The sequence below is a fragment of the Petromyzon marinus genome, chromosome 48 (assembly GCF_048934315.1).
Source record: "Petromyzon marinus isolate PM22_M1 ecotype Great Lakes invasive population chromosome 48, UKy_Petmar_22M1.pri1.0, whole genome shotgun sequence".
NCBI lineage: Eukaryota > Metazoa > Chordata > Hyperoartia > Petromyzontiformes > Petromyzontidae > Petromyzon > Petromyzon marinus.
The window spans coordinates 4,452,805-4,477,889 of NC_133714.1; the positions used below are offsets into that span (position 1 = coordinate 4,452,805).

General features: G+C 50.9%; 1 protein-coding gene across 4 annotated transcripts in view; it reads left to right on the forward strand.

The window, feature by feature from the left end:
- LOC116952684 (membrane-associated guanylate kinase, WW and PDZ domain-containing protein 2-like) overlaps positions 1-25,085 on the forward strand; it is a 137,345-nt gene that overhangs the window by 75,020 nt on the left and 37,240 nt on the right. For all 4 annotated transcript variants that reach the window (XM_032972266.2, XM_032972265.2, XM_032972267.2 and 1 more), the window contains exons 8-12: positions 12,637-12,716; positions 20,470-20,527; positions 21,339-21,409; positions 23,004-23,132; positions 23,702-23,884. In XM_032972266.2, the coding sequence (XP_032828157.2) occupies positions 12,637-12,716; positions 20,470-20,527; positions 21,339-21,409; positions 23,004-23,132; positions 23,702-23,884 (521 nt within the window). The remainder of the gene's footprint in view (positions 1-12,636; positions 12,717-20,469; positions 20,528-21,338; positions 21,410-23,003; positions 23,133-23,701; positions 23,885-25,085) is intronic.

Sequence of the window (25,085 nt, forward strand, 5' to 3'; positions counted from 1 at the left end):
AATTTGGACAAAATTCGTTTTTATTTTTAAAATTTAACATCCGTCACATTTTTAAACGGTTGTGCAAAAAACACAATCCAGGGCCGCACATTACCTGCGAGGGCCTCCTTCAGAGGCCACGTGCCAGGTAACCCACCGCCTCTTCATGTAGGCCAAGAATGAAACTTTTTATGATCTCCATAATACAGGTTTTTTTTGGGTTTGGCCGCGTAAATATATAAATGTGTTGATAAACCCACCACCACCCGACAGCCAATTAGTAAGGTTTGTCACGTAAACAGAACATGCAAATTCGTCACTAGTACAGCACGCCGGTGTGTTGGAGAGCCCAATCCACAACATTTACAATCTGGCTTTGCTCTCGAACACAACGGTGTGCTGTACTAGTAACGAATCGGCCACATTCTGATTACGTGACGAACATTCATTATTGGCAGTGTCGGACGGTGGCGGTTTTATCGATACATTTATATATTTACGCGATCTAGCCCCAAAAAAATCAACCTGTATTATGGATGACATTGGTCACGAAAGCCGACGTGTTTTATGATGTTGTTTTTTTTTTCCCCCATCCCCCCCCCCCACTGTGGGAAACCCAGAAGGCTGGGGGGCGGGGGGCTTGAAGTCAATAATAAGAGCTTGAGCGGAAACTGGGTCACCGATCGACACGCGTCGTTATTGATGAGTAGATTTGGCACGGCGCGGCGGTTTTTCTTTTTTGGGGCAATCGCTCCGCCCTGGTCTTGGGTGAGGGAGAGGAGGCACCCCCCGAGTCTATTCGGGAAACCTGGGAGAAGGACCCAGACTGCAGAAGGTCAGCCGTCTAGCCCGAGAGGAGCCGCTGATTGGTATGTCTATTTAAATTACGCCTCGGAAAGACGTGCCTCTTTTGTGTAATCATCTGGTGCCAAGTGGAGAGAGTGTCTGTGTGCTGCGCGTGTTTTGGGGCGGGGGGCAGGGGGGAGTGGCGGTGCAGCAGTGTGCGCTACGAAACCTGGTGACCAGAGTTCAGTTTCCCCGCTCACGGCCAATACCAGGTGAAGATTATCTGAAGCGGTCCTGGGACTCTGCTGGGTCAACTCGACCTCCAATTAGTACCTGGTGCGGTGTGTAAACATCACCGTGGGGGAGGCAAAGGCGGCCGTGCGTGGTGCTTGGCACCCACCCCCTCGTGTGCCACGCTGGGCCTGCATAGGTGTTAGATCTTTTAGGGGGAACGGTGTTTCCGCCGTTAGCATACTGCGTTCCCGACTTTGTTGTAGCCTGGTGTCAATATCTGACCATGGATACAATTTGTGGCGAGTGACACTTAATGGGTCCTGGGTCTCCTGTATGTCGATTCGGCCCTCACTAAGCATCTGGTGCGGGTTGTGGACATCATCGCTGGAACGACCACAAGGTAGTGTGACGTGGTGCCGCCGACACCACCTCATTGTGCGACATGCCGGCCTCAATGGGTGTTGGCTAGCAGTCCGAACACGGAACGTTCATCCATTGCACGGATGAATGGCACTTGTCTCACTGGGTCTATAAGGCTATATGGAAGATCTTTGTCTCTGTGCCTGTATGGTAACGTTTGTCATTATTCTTGGGCAGTACAAACCGCCATACTCTTACTGGGTGTCAGGGCTTTGAGTTGACGTGCTGCTGTGGTGTGTGATGGTTCCCGCACCGGACTTGAGAGGGCACTGGTTCTATCTCGTTGCGTGACCGCGCCGCAAGTTATCACGGTCGGCTACGTGCGGTGCGAAATAAGTTCTACATACGTACGAGTTTCTTGAATTGCCAAGCCTCTGTCCACCCAGCAGGTTTAAATGTGTGCACCACAGTGGACCAGCGAGTTATGTGTGGCGAGGTAACGTGTGGGCTCCCACTTCTTCTAAGACAGGAGCACTATGGTGGTGAGATGTTAACTACCTTGCCTGATATGCAGGAGGTTGTGGGATCGATTCCGACCCCGACGCCTGTATATTTGGAGTTTGCATGTTCTCCCTGTGATCGCGTAGATTTTTCTCCAGGTCTTCCGGTTTTTCCCTCCGCATTTAGAATCGGCGTACGTTTAGAGTATTTGGCTGCTCTGAATTTCCACGCGATGAGCTTCTTCGTTGAGCTATAATTTGTGGCCAGGTGGCTTCTGAAAAAGAGCCATACAGCTCCAGTGGGCCTTACTTGAAAAAAAATAGTTTAGTTTTAATAGTTTAAGACGTGTGACCGGCATGAAAGAGTAAGCCAAAAGCAGCACCGTGTCAGAGGAGCTCGAGGAGCTATCGGCGGCATGAGAAAGCAGTTGCAGGGCTGCGCCTTTTTTGTTGTTGTTGCACCTTGTACAAGAACTCGCTCGCGCATTGCTGCAGCAATGAGCGAGCGATCGGCGTTGCGGTGTTGGCGCTGGGCCAGACGCAGGCGTGTTCCTTTTTCGGAGCATGCGGGGGAAGCCAGCTGGCGCGAGGATGCACGCGCGGCGACGGGGAGCGTAGCCATCTCAATTTAAACGCTTGCTTAATCATCGCGTCGTGAAAACTCATCAGCGTGTTCTGCCGCTCGCGGAAATGTGTTTTCGGATACTTTTATTTTTCTCCCGTCGGGCCCGCTCGCCCGACAACCGAGGTGTTGTGCTGCCCTGCGAGAGATTCCCAACGGGTTCTCCATCTCGTTGCAGATGCGGCGCAATCAGGGGGGAGGGGTCGGTGGGGGGGGGGGGGGGAATGGCACAACATAAAAATTTGAATGATCTCCAACTCGCAGCACGGCCCAATCGAGCGATGCTGTCCTTGGTTTTAGTTTTTTTTTTTAAACGCAGTTGCTGAGCCCATGCCCCCCTCCCCGCCACCGCCGCAGTGGTGCAAAACGTCAAGCGGCCAACAACGTGCCCGCTATCGAGGTTTCAACGGACAAAGGGTGGAACCCGTTTCTTGAATTGAGAGAGGTTTCTTTTTTTCCCCATCGTAAGAGGTTGGTGGAGGGCGGGGGAGGGGGGGAGGGGAAGGAGACGACGATGGGAAGAGAGAAATTCCAAAGTGCGAAGCAGTACGGAGGGAAGAGGCAGAGAGGGACGCGTTGTGATCTTGCGGAGTGGCGGGTGAAACACCGTGCTGTGTGTTTACCAACGTTTTGAACGTGCACACGAGTTAAGTGTCTGCGAGTTGTACAGCACATGCGATTCCTCCTACGAACGCTGGTCATTAAAAACAAATGAGAACAAGAAGCACGGAATTACACCGAGGGACCGAAAGAGGAACACGAGGATCGGGGGAATGTTAGCGCCCAGCTTAATGACGTCATTCAAATTGTAAAGGAAGGCAAAGTGGTCTAGGGGGCGTGGGCGTGTCGCTTAGAAGGGGCGATAGCCTGACGGTCAAGACTAGCGACGGAGCAACGGTCAAGAATTGGAATGTGTCTGGGAGGGCGTCTGCAGAAAAAAAAAGAGGTGGAGCGATAGAATCGGCTCGTGGGCAGGTGCCGGGTGGAATCGCGGGAGGTGGCGGCGGATTGGGGAGCCCTTCATCCAGCAGTGGATTGACAGTGGTTGATGACGGTGATAATGACTACGGTAACCCGCGTTCTATAAATGGAAACGGGACTAAACAAAGCCCAATAACAGTCTTCCAGGTGATACATAAAATGAATGTTGACTACTTAAGCAACAGCAATTGACGTATGGATAGACTGGCTCCTCCTACCACAGAAATTTGGAATTTCCTCCACTTGCTCTAATACCCATTAAATAAATACATGTGTGCCGTCTGCTTTACCGTGGACGTCAAAGAGATCACAATGCAATTCGCACGAGTGGGCCATTGTGTGCTCCAGAAATTGCCAATTTTACAGATTTGCCCCAGCAAATGACGTCACATTCATCACTGCCTTCTGCGAAAACTTGGCAGGAACCTCCTGAAAAAGAATCGTGAGACCCGGTGTGGCTTTTCTGGATAAACAGGCGTAACAATAATAATAACAACAACAATTAAGTCAAATCCAATATATGGCGTGCACAGAATTTGTGCAGCGAGTCGTGAAACCCAAGCCGGGCTCGAGGCCAATCAGTTGGAGAGGGATGCTGCCTCTACGCTCATCATCATAGCAGGGGGAGAGGCTTTCACTGGGGACGTGAAGAACCCAGACTCGGCCCAGGAGGACACAAAGAGCCTGTTGTAGATGCATCTCCCAGTGCCGTGTTTGTCGTGGGCTGCCTGGCACTCGCTTGAAACTTTCGTTTGTGGTAGAAAAAAATAATTTGCTTTCGGATCGCATTCCGGACTGCTCTTCAAGATTCTTTGTGCAATGACATTAATGCATTGCAATCAAACTTGCTGGGACAAAGGGAGTTGGTTTGAGGTCAGCGTTTTGCACGCTTTTGGAAACCAGAGCGTAATGAAGAAGAGCACCGTGATTTTAAACAAGCCTGACTCCGCTAATGAGACACTGTACATCAAAACTATTGCCGGTGTTGAATTGACGCTTCTGAAATTGCGCGCTCTCTCCCAGCATTCCGTGCGGCCGATGGTGTCTCCTAAGAAACATTTCCATTTGTTTTAATGTGGAGGGACGGACATGTTAAGGAAGTCGTGTTGTCTGCTTATTTATTTTGCCTGAAGAAGGGTGTTTTTAATCGATGCTTATGACCTGCAATGCCGCAAGGATCAGAAACTTGACGATGAATGCTGAACAACAAAATGGAACAAAACCTCGAAAAGATTATACAGAAGAAGCTGCGAGAGATGCATGCTGCAAGCGACACTGTGAGAAGGGGAAAGAGGAAAAACAATGATGAGAGACCAAAATGAAAATTAGAGAGAGCTTGTTGACAGCTTCGAGAAGTGGGCTAGAGGTAGAACACACCCGCCATCATTTGATGATGATCGGTGGTCAAAATTTGTGGCAGTGCCAGCCGGATCGGAGAACACACCCGGGAGGGAGGTCCACCATGGAGATGGAGCAATGAAGATTGGCTTCTGCGCAGGCGCGCGACGGAGCTCTGCATCCTGACACTGTGAGAAGCGACAGCGTGGGGCAGGTGGGGGCGGGGGGGGGGGGTTTGGTTCATCCAGCAGCGGATAGATCACGAGTGGTGAAAATTGGACGGTGCTCTGTGTCGGTGGCATTTCATGACAAGGTGATGATGACCATTATCCTCCATCGCCGGTTCACGGTGCGTGCACGAAATGGGCTCGTATGGGGCACCATCGATCCCCGCTTATGTTTTATCTTTTTTTTTTAAAAGCACCCATCGTAAAAAATATATATATGGGAACCGACGTCCTTGTTGGTGGCAGCCTGGTCGATAGAGTCAAGATGGTTGAGATTATTTTTCTTCGTTAATATGAAACATTTAAGCAAGAGGCACGTACCGCTTGTGAAAACCCCCCCTTACCGCGCGTGGGCTTGGCCTGCAGTGTTATCAGACTCGTTCGTCTTGTTCGCGGTGCGAGTTCGTTTAAATTAACGGTGGCGAGATGTGAATTACCTCGCCTGGTGTACAGGAGGTCAATCCCGACCCTGCATGCTCTCCCGGCTGTCGTGTGGATTTTTCTCCAGGTCCTCCGATTTTTTTCCTCCCACATTTTTAATCGACGTGCGTTCAGAGTATTTGCCTGCTGTACAAATATCCACGTAAGAAGCCACTTCGTTGGGCTATCATTTGAGGCCAAGTTGCATCTCGAAAAGAGTGATGTAGCTCCCAGGGGGCCTTACCTGACCAAAAAAATCGCAGTGGCAATCTAAAATATGCACAGTGCAATAAAATGAAAACAATGCATATACATTTTCATTGCTAGCGCAGCGGTATGCACAGGGGAGCGGTGAACGCAGTGGGGGATGGTATGCTGTGCCAGGAACTCTGGCCCGAGTTCAATTCCCAGCAGCTGCTGATGTCGATGACGAGCGGTTTCGACCGGTCCTGCAAACCTCTCCACCCCTCCCGCCATCCCCTCGCCAAACCTCTTACTAACGAGCGTGGTGAGGTATGGTTAAACAACACTCGTGCCTGAAACTACATGATATGGCCTTCAACCAGCAGTGGATTGACAATGCGTTTGTACATGGCACAACCCAATGGTTTTGAGCGAAAAGTAGTCTGATTTAAAATTCGTGCTTTCAAATATATGCCGTTTAAAGTTTTTTTTTCCTTCAATTATTATTGCAGTGTCTGGGGTGCGTTGGAGGCAAGGATTGATGGATCAGACACGGCGGTCAATTATAATTGCAAATGCAGAAACATTGTGTGCTGAAATTGTAATTGCATTGTGGGCACAATTCATTAAGAACGACACAATTACAATCCTCGTCTCGTAGATATGTGCCACTCTCAAAAAGCCCCCTGGGCTTGCCTGAAGTGGCTAGGAGATGGGCAGTGAAGCAAGTGGGTTCGTGGACCTATCTGTGTGGACCTTTTTTTAGTGTTATCTCCTTGTATGTTTTTTTTTTTTCTGGATCCCTCCAATTTTCTTCCCTGTACACGGACACAAAAAAACACAATTTGAAATGGTCAAACATCCCAATGCCCCCTTACGCCCTTGTGAGAAACTCGTGAGAGCTCAGCGAGGGCTTTCCCCAGGCTAAATGGGCATTTGTTTATTTAAAATTGTTTATTTAAATATTCACGGCATTCGGAGGCTTCTCTTTTGACTTGTGAAGGGAACAAAAACCCAGAGAGAACGATTTCCTTTCACTTTTTTCACACCTCTGGTTTTGTCGTTCAAATGTGAAACCAAATAGGTTAAAGGTAGGCGAGCCAAGGTGCAGCCCTGCAATGTCCTTGCTCGTGCCGCAGCTGGTAGAAGGGCATCCACTTGAGCGTGGGTCCCTAGAGGGCCTCTCTCGGGGGGCATTTGGCCTGCTCTTCTCTCCCACAAATGCCCAGGCGTCTCGGAAGAGTGTCGGGAGTAACCACACTTCTTTACCCAACCGCACCGTTACCTGCCAATTGAATAACTGAAGCGTGTACTCGTTTATGCTGCTGAGGCCGACGGAGGTGTGAGGGGGTGGTGGACGGGGTTTGGGGGGGAGGTTTAAGAAACCTTACACCATTGCTTCAAAGTCTCGTCTATTTATTCCAACAGCACTGCCCATCCTGCGGGCTGCTTCTCGGTTTTTGGGCCCATTTGGACCTGCGTTCGGCGAATCGTGATATAAAAAGATAAAAAAAATCCGGCGAGCTCCGGGTTGCCAAGTCCAGTTTGCGAACCATTGCACCACGGCGGCATCCACGCGGAGGCTAATGCGGTGGGGGGGGGGGGGAAGGTAATGGCTCCACGTGGCCCGCTCGCTCGTCTGGCCGATGGGTCCTCGTGCCAGATTTACCCGCCGCACACCGCCAGCTGGGCAGATTCCACGGTCCGTCTTGTCGCTCCTCCGATAAGCGTTTCGCATTGCGGCGATGATGAATAAAATGCCAGCATCCTGAACGAAGCGGCCATCCATTTTGCTCCATTCCTCCTGCTGCTCGTGTGACCAGAGGCTACCCGCGGACTGAATTGCGTCGTGTCGAGAATCCGGCGCGTTATTATTTTTCCGTCGATAAAGAGAGAGACCCTTCGACCGTGGTAGCGAAATTGCTGCCCTAACTTCGAGTAACGTGAATTTTATTTTTTGCTTTTAAGTTACAGCCGCCTCCCCACCCCCCCCCCCCCAAAGTTTTATAAGCTTTGCGTGACTGCCTCTGCACTGTGTTTTTCTTACACGGTAGAATGCTACTTGATAATGGAGACTGTGGTGGGGGCGTGCGATGGGAGGGGGGCGGGGTGGTGACCGAAGAAACGTTGTGTTTTAGTAAATTCCAGCGCACGAAGCGACGGAGCGTAAAAAAAAAAATTAATTCGCGGACGTGAAACGATTTTCTTAATCGTGTCCATGGCCCGGGCACCATCGGTTAACCCGTCGCTATTTCCACAAGTTTTTCCAGTACTGTACTGTCATCAACTTTTAAACACGTGCGCATGAGTAGCGCGTGAATTATACATGGCACACGGTTCCTCTAAGACGTACGGTTTAGAGGCGCTGTCGTGAAAAAGAAAAAAATAATAGGAGAAAAACTGAAGCGCATGGAGAGATGCACGCTTGGAATGACACTGGGCGACAGAAAGAGGAGCGCATGCATAACAGAATATACGCATGTTAATGACGTCATTCAAACTAAGGGAGAGAAATTGGCTTGGGTGCAGGATGTGTCGCTTTGAAGGGATGGTCACCAACGGTCAAGACTAGCAATGGAGTGTCGGCCAAGGAGGTGGAACAGCTTGCCTGGGAGACCGTCCACCTAAAGAGATGGAGCGATTACATCAGGGGAATCGTGGGAGATGGCGGCTTGGGGGAGGCCTTCATCCAGCAGTGGATTGATCGTGGCTGATGATGGTCAGCAATGACCACAGTAAACCCGACGTTATGCAAATGGAAACGGGACTGAAGCAAAGCGCATGAACAGTCTGCCAGGCGTTGGAAAACTATCCATTTTTGACCACTCCAGCAACAGAAATTGCCCTATGGATAGACACGGCTAGAAGGGATGATGACCAATGGTCACAAATAATCGATGGAGCATGGGCTAGGGAATGGGGAGCGTGTGTGAGCGTACGCATGTCCACCAAGGGCATGTTTGTGACGGAAATCCGCTCGTGTACAGGTGGCCGCTGGACTGTTGCGTTTCAGGGTCGCGTGAAATGGCAACTGCTTGGGGAGGTTTGCATCTCGCATTCGATTGATTGATCGTGGCTGATGATGAGGACGACGACTGATTAAGTTGAATGTTTTATTTTTAAGGATTTCTGTCCGCCCCGGGTTCAGTTTTTCTTCTCGAGTATCCGTGCGATTTTCTTGTCAGCGACAACCACCGACCCGTCTACCAAGACCTCGGCGATGTTTCCTCGTGGGCGACTCCCAAGTCCCGATCGCATCCCTTCTGGGATGGCACTGCTGTCACCATCCTAGAATCTCGCCCAGATCTGGAATAACGCTGTTGGAAAACGGAGTGTAAAAATTGCGGGCGTCCAGAATAAACACCTCCATTTGAGACCCAAAGTTTTGCACCTCCTTGCTTAGGCATTCCTCGAAGACACTGGTGTAACCATCAACTGCATCAGAACATCAACAGGCATATGCACACAGCTCCTTTTATAGATGGAGAATTAAAGACACAAATCGCAGTCGTGCGATTTGTGGCCATGAAATCCAAACTGCGGACCGTATACCTCTTGCAATGGAGGAGGAAGGGCAACACTGCACAAACTCTCTCATGAAGCCCTCTCGTCCATGGCCAGCAGACCTCGACATTGGTATTCAGCTCCGGAACACATTGCCATCGTACGGGGGAACAGACCGGACTGCTCTTGACAAACGGGGTTCTCAGATGTGAGAACACGCTTGATAGGTTTAATCACTTTTTGTCCTTGTGTCCATTAGACTGACGTGTAATTCATAGTCGAGTCGTGACATGCCCCACGACAAGTTGGCTGGCCTTGGAAAATTGCCTTTTAATTGAACTGACCAGTGGAGGATGCAGCGTTTGCCCGTGACAGCTGTTTATCGACTCGCGTGCGTGCGTGCGTGCGCCTGTTTCCTCGCTCAAGTGAGCCCCGGGTGGCATTCATCTCCGTCGATAGCCCCTGAGTCAATGTGGGAAATTCCACATTCCTATGGCGGTGATTAAAAGTAGTGAATCGAAACCATTTCATGGTATGGCGACCCCACACTAACCCATACCCCCCCCCCCCCACCCCCAATAAAGACCACGGGTCCCCAGACTCGCTCCTCAATCCCCGTGCACGCCCGGAGGACCCCAAGGTTACGTGTCCACGTGCGGTCTTCGCAAGGCTTCACGTTGTGTAATCGGTGTGTTGTGTCGCCGCAACATGGCGCTGACGTTCCCCCCCCCCCTCCCCCCGCGCGTTCACATGTTATCCTGCACGGTGTCCATGCCGCAGCCCGCGCCGCCTCCGACCGTCCCGCGGGTTGAGAGCCGCTTCGTTGGGGAGAGAACGTGCGAGGTTAAAAAGGGCACACTTCGGACTGTGATACAGGGTAGAGTGGACTTGGGCAGGACGTGTCGCTCGAAGGGATGATGACCAATGGTCAAGGGTAATGATCGAGTGGCAGCCAAGGAATGGAACGGATCCGATGACGTCGGCTCAAGTGCAGGTGGTAAGTGCATGGCAGGATCGTGAGAGACGGCGATGGGTGGGCGAGGCCTTCGTCCAAGAGGAGATTGCCCCATGGCTGGTGCTGTCTCCTGCACATGTGTGAAAAAGAGGTTTGATAGCTCATCGGATTCCTCCAGTATAAATAGATTTTGATGATGGTAACGGAGGCCAGTTCCGGTCATTAAAATAAAAAACGATTGTCTTCCCACAGAGTAGAACTGATAGTATAATGGCCTTGGAGGGATGATGGGCCGGTTTGACACGAGCCGAGGGCTTCCTTTGCCCGCACCACGTTGCGGGTGTGTTCGTAAAAGTCTTTACTCTATTAAGTGAACACAATCACCATTGAATACTACGTCACTAATTTGAGTGCACGGATGCGCTGGTGTCCCAACAACGATGTGTTTGCTCAACTATTATTAACGTAAGCATTTGCGTAAGTCGGTGGTTAAAAAAAACCAACACGAAATATAAAAAAAAACTCGTTCCCATTCCAACGCTTACCCAATCGTGCAGTTGTATACCACGTGCCATTCACGTGTGCACGTTATGAAAATAACAGATTTGTATTAAGACCTGCTTTTTGTGATTAGTTTGTCGTTGACCCCGCGCCTGATTAGCACGGTTGGCTAAGTCAGGTGCGAATTAAGTTCAACACACACACACACGGATTATTTCGATTATTTGGCTACGATGAATTTCTACACAATAAGCCACTTCGTTGCGCGAAATATTTGTGACCAGGTCGCTTCTGAAAAAGAAAATAATAACTCGGTGGGGTCTACCTGGTGAAGCAAAAATAGTTTAGTTTAATTTATGTAATTCGTTTCGTGATTTGCATAAACTTTCTGTTGTTTTTTTGTATATTGTTGTTGTAACGTTCTCATCCACGACCGACTGGACATCTGTGGAAATTAAAGAGCTTTGTAGCTCATCGGATTCCTCTAGTATAAATAAACATTCTGATTCCGACGTATACCGGGGGTGAACTCTCGCATGGTGTGCGATCCGATCCTGTCGGCTCCACCACTGCGGGCGTCCGCTCGCGTGTGTCGGTCGTGACGGACTCCTGCCAGCCGTTGTCATCTCTGGCGCTTGTGCGATTTGTAACGATCCATCTGACGCCTGCGTGAGCCGACTCTGTGGCTCCGTCTCCATGGTGGATGCCCCCCTTTGGGAATGCTCTCCTCTTTGGCTGTCACTCTGTCGTTAAGTCTCCACCGTCGTTGAGTCTCCATCATCTAGAGATGTTTTACCCGAGCCCGCTTAGTTTCCTTCACAGTCAACAGGATTCATATTCATATTAAAAATAAAAAAAAATTATGCAAACCAACACACCTGAAGACGACCGTTTGTGTTATGGTCGAAACGTCGTGAGAATTTTTATTGTTTTATATATATTTTATTATTTTGTTGTTTCCCTTCAACGTGACTTTACCGAAAGAACTAAGAATATGAATTACTGCAGTCACGAAAGCTTTAAATCAGGATTCATATTCTTGGTTCTTTCGGTAAAGTCACGTAGAAGGGAAACAATAAAATAATAAAAATATAAAATTCTCACGACGTTTCGACTGCAACACAAGCAATCATCATCAGGTGTGAAAACCACAGCAAGAAATTTTGAAAAAAGTGGCGGTGATGATGATTGCTTGTGTTGCAGTCGAAACGTCGTGAGAATTTTACTATTTTATATTTTTATTACTTTATTGTTTCCCTTCTACGTGACTTTACCGAAAGAACCAAGAATATGAATCCCTGCGGTCACGAAAGCTTTAAATCAAAAGTCAACAGGATATTTCCTAATTTGCATTTGTTCCCGCACGTAGCGAGGCACGGTGGGAGTGGGGGGGGATGTCGCCTTTTGTGTAGTTGTGCGTGCCGAATTCACGAAGGGTAAGCGGCCGGCCGCTGTAGCTCTCTCTTCACGTGGTGCCTTGGCCTGGGAAGGAGCACGCACGGCCCCGTCGTCTGCATGCAGCCTCGGCTCGCAACGGGAACGCGGGCAGCAGCTCATTTAAAAATAAAAGACGGGAGAGAGAGGGAGAACAAAAATATATACAGCACCCATCCACCCCGGTGCCTTTTTAATTTCTGCTCTTCCCCTGCACTCGCTCTCGCGCGCTGTATTCTGAGATCGAAGATTTATTTTTCATTCACTCCGCAACCCCCTCCCACCACCCCATCTCCCCCCACCCCCTCCCCCGATGTGCAGCTGAACATAATCTCACATAACGCAGTCGCCAGTCATCACGCTGCAAAAAAAAAAATCTCTCTTATTTTATTTTTAAATTATTTACGTAGAATATTATTTATTTTTCATCCGCCGCCACCCCCCCCCCCCTCCGCGCCCCCCCCCCCCTTCCAACCGTTGCAGGGAGTGCACGGCACTTCTCTTTAAATCAGCTGCCCTACAGCTCGCAGCTGTCGACGTGCCTGCCGTCATGTGACTGCCGCCCCCCCCACCCTTTTAATAAAATGTCACCTTTTTTTTCCGTCTGTGTAGCCACAGCACCCGCACGACGTCGTGGTTGGACCCCAGACGAGTGCAGAAGCAGAAGCCACTGGAGCTGTGCAATGACGATGGTGAGATGCGTAAATTCCTCCTCCTCCTCTGCTGCCGCCGCCGCCGCCGATAGGGGCTGTGAGTCGGACACAATCGCTGAGATTGCGGCTCGCCATGCAACGTTGTTGTTTTTTCCTATTATTATTATTATTATTTATCGTCACATATATATTTATATGGCTGCGATTTAAAATTTATGTTTCTCCGCTGCCTCCGTGTGTGTGTGGCAGGTGCGCGCACGCGTATGATTGCGAACCATGGAATGCTCGTATGTACAAATTGCGGATTGTGAATTTACTCAAAGTGGTTTTGACATTGATGTGATTTTTTTTTCTCCCCCTTGATGTTTGTACCTTATGGAATACGGGCATGCCACCCGCGCGGGTGTATTCATGTGTGCGTGTGTGTGTGTGTGTGCGCGCGTGCCTGTGCGTTTCACTGCTTGTTTGCACATCGGGGTGCATTTATCATCCCTTCACTTTCCCGCTAACAAGAAGCTGCGATTGATTGCTTGCTTGCTCACGAGCGCACATAATTTTTTTTTGTTTCGTTAATGAGATTCGTTCATTGCTGTCATAATGTTTTTCCGCAGCGCTTTACTCTTAGCCGGTTTTTGTTTTCTTTACCCCCCCCTTCCTCCTCGTCCTCCTCCTCCGCGAATCGACCTCTCGCTTTCTTGACGTTTTCGTTCACAAACCGCCTTCTCGCCGGGACGCCGCAGGACCGCTTCCTTGCGCGAGCGGCGTTGGGCACCATTTAATGGACGATAAACACTTGTGGAAGGCGGGATTCGCTTTTTGCCGTCGCAAAACTGTCGCGCTCCCCCCCCCCCCTCCCCTCCCCCCCCCCTCGTCGGAGGCCTCGCGACACGAACGTGCCCGCGGTCTCCGCCGTACGTCGTGCGTTGCGGTGCGGGGGGGGGGGGGGGGGCGCATGGAACCGCAAAACCCGATTTTATAAATAACAGCGCTCAACCGGCGAATTCCACCCCGCGAGTTAAATGCCGGCGTGGATTCGCAGTGATGATGCGGCTGCTCGCCGGAGACTCCTACGCGGCTCCCTCCCCTCTCGGCGGTTCCTTGCCGCACATTTCGGCGCCGCGGTCGAAGTCTTAACCCCGTCCCTTGCCTCGCGGACGTGTTCGCGGGTCTCCGCGATCCAGAACGGATGAAATCTGTTTCTTTATTTGAGTTTCCTCCTCCTCCACCCCCCACCCGCCGCTAACGCTCCGCTGATTTCGGTGGACAGCCTTGGCTGGCTGTGGCAATGGCCGAGAGGCAGCGAAGAGGCTCTTTGTGGAAGAGACGACCACTAATATAAAGACGCTGTTGTCGGGAATTTTGATTTATTTTTTTGCTGAAATCCCCACTTCTTGAAATGCCGAGTGTGCTCAAAAAAGTGAACTTCCCAGAAAAGGCTCTATGTGAATAGCGTCGTGTTGAATGATTAAATTCTGGGTAAGAGTGTTTTTTTATATATATAAGAATAGCAATTGTCTGGCAACAAACATCTTGGCTATCGCGCCTGTTACTGTCGCCGTGCTTTGTGTACGCAAGGGCTGGATTGCGTGTGTGCTCTGTGTGTTCACATTTATGTGCGAACACGCACACCCACCCACACACACACACACGTGCGCACATGCAATAAATTAATTACAATTTCAGGGTTGAGTGAGCGGTCTAATAGATGTTAAATATCTGCGGGAGCTTGTGAGAGAGCGAGAGAGAGGAGCGCTGGCCAAACGGTAGGTGATCAAAAAGTCTGCGGGGTGACAGAAAAGGCAGTGGGGGTGACCTTGATGAAACTCTTGTTGTTTCTCGATGTGGCTGCCTTGAAGTGCGGCGCTCGCGATGATCTATCGATGTTCCCAAGGCTTTAATCCCCGCCCAGAAAAGACTCGTTGCCCGCCAGCTGATACCGTTCGCATTCACAGCAGATTCCCGTGTGCATTGTTGTTAACAAAAAAAAGAGAAATTTTGCTCTCGTGGCAATCGCCTCTTGAAAAACCGTGGAACCATTTGGAAGGCAAACTGGGAGCCCGCGTCTGGCGAGTGCGCTTTCTCTCCGGCCCTATTTCAGCCGCCACACGAACAAAGACCTGTGAACAAGAACTGTGAACAAGAACTGTGAACAAGACCTGTGAACAAGACCTCCACGGATAATCTGTAGCAGTGACATTTGTTAATCCTAACACGTTTCGTTTCCCCCTCGCCGAGCGGTCGACCCCGGTCTTGTAGCACCACCGGCACGTTGTTGTTCGCCGCTGCCACGTTATCGAATGAACTCGGATCGGCAGTATGTGCAGCTATCAATGCGCGTTCTCCCAATTCATCAAATCGGGGGGGGGGGGGGGGGTGGGGGGGGGTTGATAAAATAAAGGCATGCACATTTCAAGTGTCCACGTCCGGGATCGACGGATCTCGAACGTCTACCGCACGAACGAAACGGCCAGGGGGCGCGCTTGCGACTCTCTAACGGCTCAACGCGCCCGCAGTATTAACCAGGGCGACTGCGGGGCTCCGCGCCACGCATCCCGTGTGCCGCACTCTCGCTCCGCAAAGTCTCCGTTGATGCTGGCACGCTGGCACGCGGGCGGGCGGGCGGGCGGGCGGGCGGGCGGCTGTGCCGGCAGCGCCACCGCCCGCTCGGCAAAACGGCGGCGTGCTCGGCTCCCGGTGCGTCGACGAAGGATAACCGCTGAAGAGGAACTGCGGTTTCCAGTTCTTCTTTCTTTTCGTACGGCTGATGCAGATGCAGAGCAACCAATTACAATTTCTCACGTTCAGGCGGTCAAGCCGGATAACTGCGTGGGGAGCGGCGAATCGCTGCGTTGTCTCCTTCGTATTTGTGGATCGGGGCATTGCTTCGTTTGTACCGTTGCACGGTCTGTTCTGGATGACCACGGTCACACACACACACACACCGCTGCAGAGTTTTTAATTTTTCATTTGTGCATCCGCTATCTGCATCTGCCATTGGTTTGTGTAGCAGATGCGGTTTTTAGGGTGGACCACGCGCTTCGTGAAAGATCAAACCCCCAGGGATCGTCTGCGTTGTGTCTTTCGCATCCATTGGCTTTCCGATAAAAAAAAAATGTTTGTCTTTTTTTTAAATCGGAGGTCTACATGCGAGTGAAAAACGGTGAGGCATAAAATCCTCCCACTCAACATCGGGACGTATTATTTACGCCTCGGTGCTTTTTGGCTCTCTATAAATGCGTGCGGGATGCCGTTAATGAGAGCGAACAAACACGTAGTTTGTGCCGGCGGAGTCATCGTCTGTTGCCGGGTAACCCAACGATGGTGTAAGACGCGGCGATGATAGCGCTGCTACCCACGCTGTTTGTACTCTGCAAGTTTTAATGGCGCTCTAGTCCGTTGATTTGCAACAACAAACAAAAAAATTACACGGATCTTTGTTTTGTCCCCCGTTGATTTTTTTCTGTTGCCATCTTTTTTTTTTTTTAACCCTTGCTCAACCTCAATTCTTGTTTAAAGCGGAGACATTTGTCTCTCCAGCGTGGGGATGTCAACAGCGGTCGCCCTATGGGGTTGACTTTCTCCCGCTCTCGCCGTAGGAATGTGGAATTTGCACCACTCGCTCAGGGCTGTAGCCGGGGGGGTTTGGGGGGGGGGAGGGGTGAGCACCACATCCGTGAAACTTCGCAGCCCTTCATTCCGACATTGGCTCATTTAACCAGCGCTTAGCATCATACACTGCCAGACAAGATTGCCTCCATGACCAGGAAAGAGCCCATTGGGTTGGAGTGGTGGGACGGTGGTTAGCACACTGCACTGTGATCCCGGTGATCTGATTATTATTATTTTTTACTCCTGGACTATAGCTCCGTATCGACGAGTCGTGCGTGAACCAGCCCTAGGGGGATGCCCGTTGACCAACCGGCATTGACCAGCATGGTGAAGTATGATCATGTGAACCCCAAAACAACTTGACGTACAGAGAACTGCATTCAGCAGTAGTTTGACGAAGGGCTGCATTTTGCTATGGACCGTTGCAACCAGAAGTCTACTTTAGTGTGTATTTTTTAAAAAGGAAAACAATGTGATATAAAACTCCCCATATAGCCTTTTTTGCAGGCTGTTGAGGCAAGTGCTTTTGGCGAGCACCTATGAATGGCCATCAACGGCACGCCAGGATTTGTATGGGCAGCATTGCTGATGTTAACACACTGCAGTATGTACTCATTTAAGGCTAAGTCGACCTAGGCGAAGCCCGGCTCAGATGTTTGTCAATTCATGCCAGCCGTGAGTGGGGGGGGGGGGGGGGGGGGAGTCGAACAGAGGTTGGCTGGGTTCATAGTGCGCTGCGATAACCCATTGCTCTACCGCTCTGCACTCGCGCGACGCGTGAAGACGGGACGGTTTGCGTGGTTGCACAGACTGATGTATAGCCGGGAACAACAAAGGGACGTTGCAATGGACAGTGTTGCAGATGGCACGGAAAGCAAATAGCTTAACTATCGGGGCGCTCCGTGATGTATTTGACTGCATCGGTGTAGCCAAGGGAGAGTGAATGGCAGCTGAGAGTAATGAGCCAGGTTCCCTCAATTCGTGCACTCTATCTCCTATCATTTGAATGTGAATACTGTTCTATGTGAATTCATCAGTGGAAAACTCCGAGCGGATCGCAGCAGAGAGAAAGGCTCGATGAGCAAAAAGTTAATATTTTATCATTTTGACCGTGAATAACGATGTGCAGTTTAAATATGCATAGCGTTATGATGCATTATTTGAATTGGTCGTTGATGACCTCGGAGTATGGAGCAAGGATCCGTTATCTCTCATTGGCACCTTGATTTAATATGATCCTTATGATGACAAGCACGGAGGTTAAATTGGGAGCACCAGCGGTAATTTTTTTTACAGCCTAGGCCTGTTAAATGCTGCCTTAAACTGCTGTTAGCGTTGTGACCAATCTCGGTACAGTATACAAAGAGGTAAATTATGCATACCGAATGTGCTGCTGACTTGGGTCATGCACTGATACAAACACATCTAAACCGAGTTCAATTCCCCGCTCTGGATAACGGCAGTGGTAATTTGTCTGAACCTGCCCTGGTCCTCCCCGAGGTCGGTAAATCAAAACAAAAAAACATACGACGTATCTGGTATTGGCCAAATATCCCAATGGATGAAAAAAATTCCACTTGGGATTTGCACATTGCAACATCGTCCCCCGCCACTGCAACAACTTGGCAGGGCCTTCTTGAGAAATAGTCCTTGAGACGACTCCGTGAGGCTTTCCTGGGAAAGCAATCGTTTGTTGAGTATCATAGTACTCGGCCTAAAACGTGCTTTGCTTGTACATCAGCAACTGGGAGACAAGTGGACGGATGTGGTGCTGGGCTACACAGTCTCTTCCACGTGCTTTTCCATCCTTAATAGGCGTTCGCTAACAGCACATCATACCCTAACGGTCCCTACGGCTGTACAAGGGGACCCTTGGGCTCGTGTGTGTGTGTGTGGCCGTGGAGTAGTATCGCGGTGGTTTATGTAACAACGTTACAAATGAACCCGGTGACCTGTTCAATTCTTTGCTGCTATTCAAATCTATGGGAAAATGTTTCATGAACCTGCACCAATGCCTCCCCCAGGATATGCTCTGGCACCTGCCTGGGAACATTGGGGGGCACAATCAATTGAAGCGGCATTGAACGTGTAAAGCACTCCGTTGTGCCGTGAAGTCAGCGGCACGAGTTTGATTCCTGGCCAAGGGACGCCACGGTGGCTAGGAGATGTTAACTACCTCGCCTGGTGTACAGGCGGTTGTGGGGTTCGATCCCGACCCTGACGCCTGTTAAGTTGACGTTCGCATGTTCTCCCCGTGGTTGCGTACATTTTTCTCCGGGTCCTCCATATTTGGAATTAACATGCGTTTAGATGATTTGGCTGCTATAAATTACCGTATGATGAGCCACTTCGCTGAGCTATCATTTGTGATAGTCGGGTCGCTTCTGAAAAAGCGTTTATATAGCTCGGTGGGCCTTACTTGTGTTGCGTTGAAGAATCGACACGGAGACACCTCTTCTGGTAAGGGCTCATGCCAGGTTTATTTAGGGGCTTACGCCTAGGAACTAAGTAGGGGCTTACGCCTAACAGTTATTACGTGCGACCGTATAACTCCCCAGGGAAAGGGTACTGGGAGGTCCCTAGCCACCCACCCAGGCTATTCAGGCTCTTCTCTCAGCACCGACCGAGGGATCAGCCAACTCGGTCGACCGGGTGAAGTAGCCCGCCTAGCCTGGTGCTAATTTCCCCCTACCCTGGGTCCCCACGTCTAACCTCTCTGTTCCCGGCCCCTCACGACGACCCCCCGTTCACGTCACTCGTCTCGGCTTATATATCCCCGGGTGACAAGCCGTCATCCATTCTACACCCCAGGGTGACATGACATCATCAACTACTCCACAACACTTGGTAAAATAAAAATACTTAATAGTTCATTTAGTGAGAACAGTGGCGAATTATATCTCAACCACTGGTCCATGTCCCTCTTCCTCGCTTATCCCTCCTGCTCCTTAACCTGCATTAACCAGCACCGTGAAATGTGATCACTAAAAAAAACACTACTAACACAGCATGGGGAGGCTTTTCATCCAGCAGTAGATTAGCAAATGCCCTGTACGATCTAATAATAATAACAAAATAAAATGAGACTTGGTCATCAGTAAAACTGAGTTGCTAGCATTTGGTCTGGCTTTGCTCATGCGTCTCTATTTATAGTCGGAGAACATCTTTGTAACCTCGCTGGGAATAGCTTTGGCAAAATCCTTTCTCGCTTTGCCTGACTCTCCTGATATGCGTTTTGCTACTTAATGCAGTCTCGGTGAAGCTTTCCCATTGTTCTAAATGGCCTTCATTAATCATAAATGCTTTTTTTTAGGCCTTGATTCATGAGAACTGGGCGACTCCCAATACATTTCTATTGATTCAACTGTTGTGTGTCAGAGTCTGCGAGGCCAGGCATAATGGTATTTTATTGTTCATTCGTCTCTTACAAACTTTTATTTGTAAGTATGTGTGCCAGTGGTCGATGGTATATCACAACACTGTAGGGAACTGCTTGAGGATGCCTTCAGTAGATTAACCATAGCTAATGATGAACCTAGGCTTTTAAACTATATTTAAAAGCAACTAACTAAAGTCTGGTGTCTAGATCGTTGCTGGTTATGATGAAACATCTCAAACATCCTGGCAGGGTGGCGCAGTGGCACTTGTGCCTCGCAGGAAGAAGCGCCTGGGTTTGATTGTAGAGTCGGCTTTCTGTGTGGAGTTGCATGCCGCCCTCCCCTTGTTCTGCATTGGTTTTCAGCGTGTGGTTCTCCACTTTCCTCCAATAGCTAAAAAAATTCCCCCCCCCCCCCATACAATGTAGCCGGCATTGGCCCAAACCATCTGAATGCTGAAAAATTTGACCTACAATTTACTCAATTGGGATTTACACGAAGCAACATCGCCCCCCCCCTCCCCCCCCCCCACCCCCCACCAACTGCGCAAAGCTTGGCAGGGACCCTCCTGAAAAAAATATTCTTGAGACTCGGTGAGACTTTTTCCTCGGTATAAACGAAGTGCGAAATGAAGGTGGTAGGGGAGAGAGGGAAAAAAAAAACCGCACCTCTTTTCGATGGTGCTTCTGTGCGTGTGATGCGCACCCACCCCCACCCACGTGTGGATCCGTTCACGCTGGCGGCGTGGCCGAGCCTGCACGCCGGTAATGGGCGTCCAATGTAAGCGGTCTTGTGTCTCGTTGCAGAGCTTCCGTACGGATGGGAGAGGATCGATGACCCGCAGCACGGCGTCTATTACGTCGAGTGAGTACTCTCGTGAGCCACGTGCACGGCGGCTGGGCGGCCAGGCGGCTGGGCGGCTGGACCACCGCCAGCCCCTGCCAGCCGAAGGTCGCGTGAGGCCGGGTCGGGTCGGGTCGGGTCGGGTCGGGTCGGGTCGGGGTGGGCGAGTCGACTTGGCCCATTATCTCAGGACTGGTTCGGATAATTGCTGCTGCTGCTGCTGATGTTAGCCGTGGCCGGGAATCGAATTCAAGTTCTCTGGGTTCATCGCACACTGCGCTTACAACCCCGTCTCCCACGCGTGCTATGAACATACAGTTCTTACACGGACAGAGACAAAGATTCCCCATTTAAGCCTTGCCAGACTGTTGGGGCAAGTGCTGTTCGGAACCACCAAATGCAGGCCGTCGCGGCACCCGAGGTGGCCGGCACCACGCCCCCATCGCCTTTTTCTCCCCAGCGGCGATGTTTACACAGCGCACCAGGTACTCATTTGAGGCCGAGTCTACCCAGGGGAGGCCCGGGACCGGTTCAGATCATCGCCACTGGTGTAGGCCGTGAGTGGGAACTGAACCCTGCTGGTTGCCGGGTTCTCAGCACAGCACAGCGCAGCGCACCAAACCGCTGCACCACCGCTCCCCACACACACGAGCACACGCGCGGAGGCACACACACACACACACCGTACGCTTCAACTGCCACCGCAGGGCAATTGCTCCCGCTCGATGTGACGTCACTGGTGCACGAGCGCTCCGCAATTATTGCCTCTTCCGCGGCTGCTGTGACTGAAATTGAATCGGCGTGATGCCCTCCCCGTTTGTCCGCCGTACAGCCATCTGAACAAAAGGACTCAGTTCGAAAATCCGGTCGTGGAAGCGAAAAGGAGAAGGCAGCGTCAGCGAGGTGAGTGGGGTCTCAGGAGAGCCGAGCCGAGCCAAGCCAATTGGCCCAACGTGTCACCACCGGCGTTTGCGCAAAGCACAAAAAAAAGACAAAACCGCCCTCCGATGTTCTATATATATATATTTTTGTCCATTCAAAAAGATCTTTTAGAAGGGAAAATTGGCCCGACTGATCTGTTCGTCATGTTTGATGATGACTCGCGATAATGGGTGTGTTTTTGGTATTGATTTTGTTTTCCGCCGCTCGCATGCACGCACGCACGCGGCGCCAGATAAACGCAGCGGTCGCCGTTATTCACGAGCAACTGCGGAGCGCACAAAAGAAAAAATAAAACACAACAATGGGCCATCGTCGTCATCGGCTTTTTTCAAAATCGTTGCAATGTTTTGGCGTTCGCGTCAAATTTAAATCCGCGCGCCAAGCAGTCTGCCGCAGACCTGTGCCACCACGTGCAAGTCTCATTTTGCATAAAACATTGTTTTTATTAAAGCAAATTTTATCGTGTTAGGACCCCACGAATCGATAATCGTTGCCAAGTTTCCACTATTCCGTCAGTGTCTTGAGCCGAAACCTCCTCCAGGCAATGGGGGCAGGGGTGGGAGAGGGAGGGAGGTGGAGGGGGGAGTCTTCTTTTGTAATCTTCGTGTGAGAGGCAGGCAGGTGATTGATGTGTCTAGATTATGCCCAGGGTCGGCTGAAGCAATTTTTCGGGGTCCCGCCGAAGCAAACGAACGCTTTTGATGGAACTCGGGGGGGTCCGCACGTGGTCAGTGACGGCAATCTGTGGCAGTGGCACGTCTCCTCCGTGCGACAGCCAAATTGCCGTGTCAAATCCCTTTATGGTAAACGTGCGTTATGAATCGAAAGAAGGACCGTTTGTCGTCGGGTCCATAGAATGGGTTTTATTTTATTTTTTGCCATTTGCCAGTCACCGCGTTGGACAAAAATGATTTAAACAAAAAAAACGGTAACCGCAGATTTTGCCGCATTTATGGAAATGTCTGGACCAGTGCTTTTTAACCTTTACTGTAGCCTTGCACCCCTTTTGGCTCGCAATCATATTTTTTTTAAATAAATACATAGGTTTGATCAAACAAAGAAGTTGTACTTACGTGCCGGTACTTAATTTGTGTTTCAATGATTTACCTTAAAAAAAAAATACCCTGGTATGTCTCGCACCCCCAGAAAAGGGCATCTCACACCCCCAAGGTGTGCGTGCACCCCAGGTTAAGAACCACTGTTCTAGAGCGATAACCACCGTCGTGCGGTGGTGATCACACTGGACTTGATTCCATCACCCGGCTCTACAGTTAAAACAATGGGCAAACTTTTTTAAAATCACCCCGCCTCTGTCCGCTCAGCAAGTATAATTGGGTACCACTACAGCTGGTCGCCTGCGATGGGGATAACGTGGGTAGGTGGCGTAGAGGGAAAAATCTCGGCACTGCGCAGTCAAATGCGGCCTGGCATGGTGCTGGCCACGCCAGCCCCTCGTGTGTCATGTGGGCCTACAGAGGTGTTCACTACCAGCCTGTGTGGGCAACACGGGGAATCTTTGTCTTTTTATGCTGTTGTTGTATTGGTCCTCTCTCAGCGGACGTCTCTTCATCGACACTGCCTCGTTCGAAGCCCGGCGGCGGAAGCCCACAGCCCCAGAGGTCTCACAGTGCCAACGACCTCCTCGTCACCACCTCCTCCTACGATCCACATCCGCCCGAGCAAGGTAATGGAGCTCCAAATATATACGATGGGCAGCGGGTCACTCTCGCGAGCTGCCCTCGCACCCTACAGAGCCAGGCGTCAGTGGTGTTCGGCGGAATATAAGTGTCTCCCACGCAATGGACTAAGTGTCTGCTCCCCTATCTGTACGTCTGTATAGAGTTCTTCAGGACCCAAAGAGTTTATGGTGGGTGTGCGTGCCAACGTCTGGTTATGAGTTCCGTGTGTCTGTGTGTTTTGTCTTTATATTGTGGGGAGCGGTGGTGTAGCAGTGAGTGTGCCGTGAGCGTTTCCCGCTCATGGCCAACACCAGTCGCAATTTTCTGAACTGGTCCTGGGCCTAACCTAGGTCAGCCGAGCAGCAAATGAGTCCCTGGTGCGGTGTGTAAACATTGCTGCTAGGGAGACAAAGGCAGCTGGGCGTGGTGCTGGTCACCCCCACCCCCTGTCACATCACTTGGCGTTTTGTCTTGGCCTCTACCCACGTATCTGCCCTGCCTCCTGCCCCTTTCCCTGCTTCTGCCCTGCCTGACCTTGCCCCGTCCCTCCTCGTCCTGCCCCGACGTCGCCCAGGCGTGTGGGTGTTTACGCGCGACCCGCGGGAGCTGCACGGCTCCTCTGTGCGTGCGTCGCTGCTCAAGACGAGCCAGGGCTTTGGCTTCACCATCGTGGGCGGAGACACGCCACACGAGTTCCTGCAGGTGCGCGGACTCGTGCCCGACGGACCGGCCACGCGAGACGGGCGCATGCGAAGAGGTGAGCGCCTCCCCCCCCCCCCCCCCGCACTCCTCCGACTCGCTCGCCTCCGATGAGCGTGGTTGGCTACGTACGGTGCGAACGAAGTTCAGCATGCGTACGTAGACCTGGCATTAGCAAATTTGGCTACGTATGGTGTGAAAGAGTTGAACATACCTATGTAGACTTTTCCGATTACCAAGGTGGGCTATGTACGTGCGAATGAAGTTCACCATACACACACAGATTTCGCAGTGGAGGGGAACCATATTCGCTGCCTGTTATCCCAGTTGAGTAATTTTCGGGGTAATTTCCTTCATCGTTCATCTGGTCGAAGCCTCACCTCTTCCCTGTTGCCCATCCCCTTCCTCTTCCCTCCACTCCTTCCCATCCCTCCCCTATAGCCCTTTCGTGACCCCCATGTGCCCTTGCTCTTTGCGCCGAACGGGGGGGGGGGGGGGGGGGGTGTTCCATATTTTATATGAACTGCTCTTGCCAATAACATCCTGGCAGTCCCAGCAGCATTTGTTTAACGAGCCTGACCGCTGCTGATGAGCACCAGAAAGGTCGAAGCTAAGCTGGCCCAGAGTGTTGCTTGCCTTCAACAGTCGCCGCTGGATAATATTTCGTCTGGGAAGATGAAAGGCCGATGGACTAAAACGTGTCGTGAACTGTCAGGCCAGCTGTGATTCCGTTACTCGGCAATGCGGTGCTGGGGTGCGCGAGCCGCTCGTCAGAGCAGAAGCCCTTCCCGCCGCAGTCCCCTTTCCGCGTTTACAAACGGCGAGGAATTCACAAAAAATATCTCCGAGCGAGCAAGCAGGCGCGGACTGGCCACAGGGCAGCAGTCTGTAGGGCAAATGCCGGTTGGGCCAGTCCATTCAGAGGGCCGGTGGGGACATTAAAATATGCTATTATCTCTAATGTGTATGCTTCATTGCTTATTTACGCTCTCATTTGGCAGCCTTTCTCACCGGCCCATTTGTGTTTTTTGGATCAGCCCAAATGGACCATGAGATTGCACAGCAAAATGACGCTCGTACGTCACACCTGAAAATCTAGCTGCTAGCGTACAGTTCGTCGCACAAGCCGTTTAACAAACAAAAATGATTACCCATAGCCAGAATTTGGGCCAATGTGTTTACAAATGGTTGGGCAGATTATTTTTTTGTCCCAGTCCGTCGCTGCGAGCAAGCCCCACGACGTTTTGTCATCGTGCAAC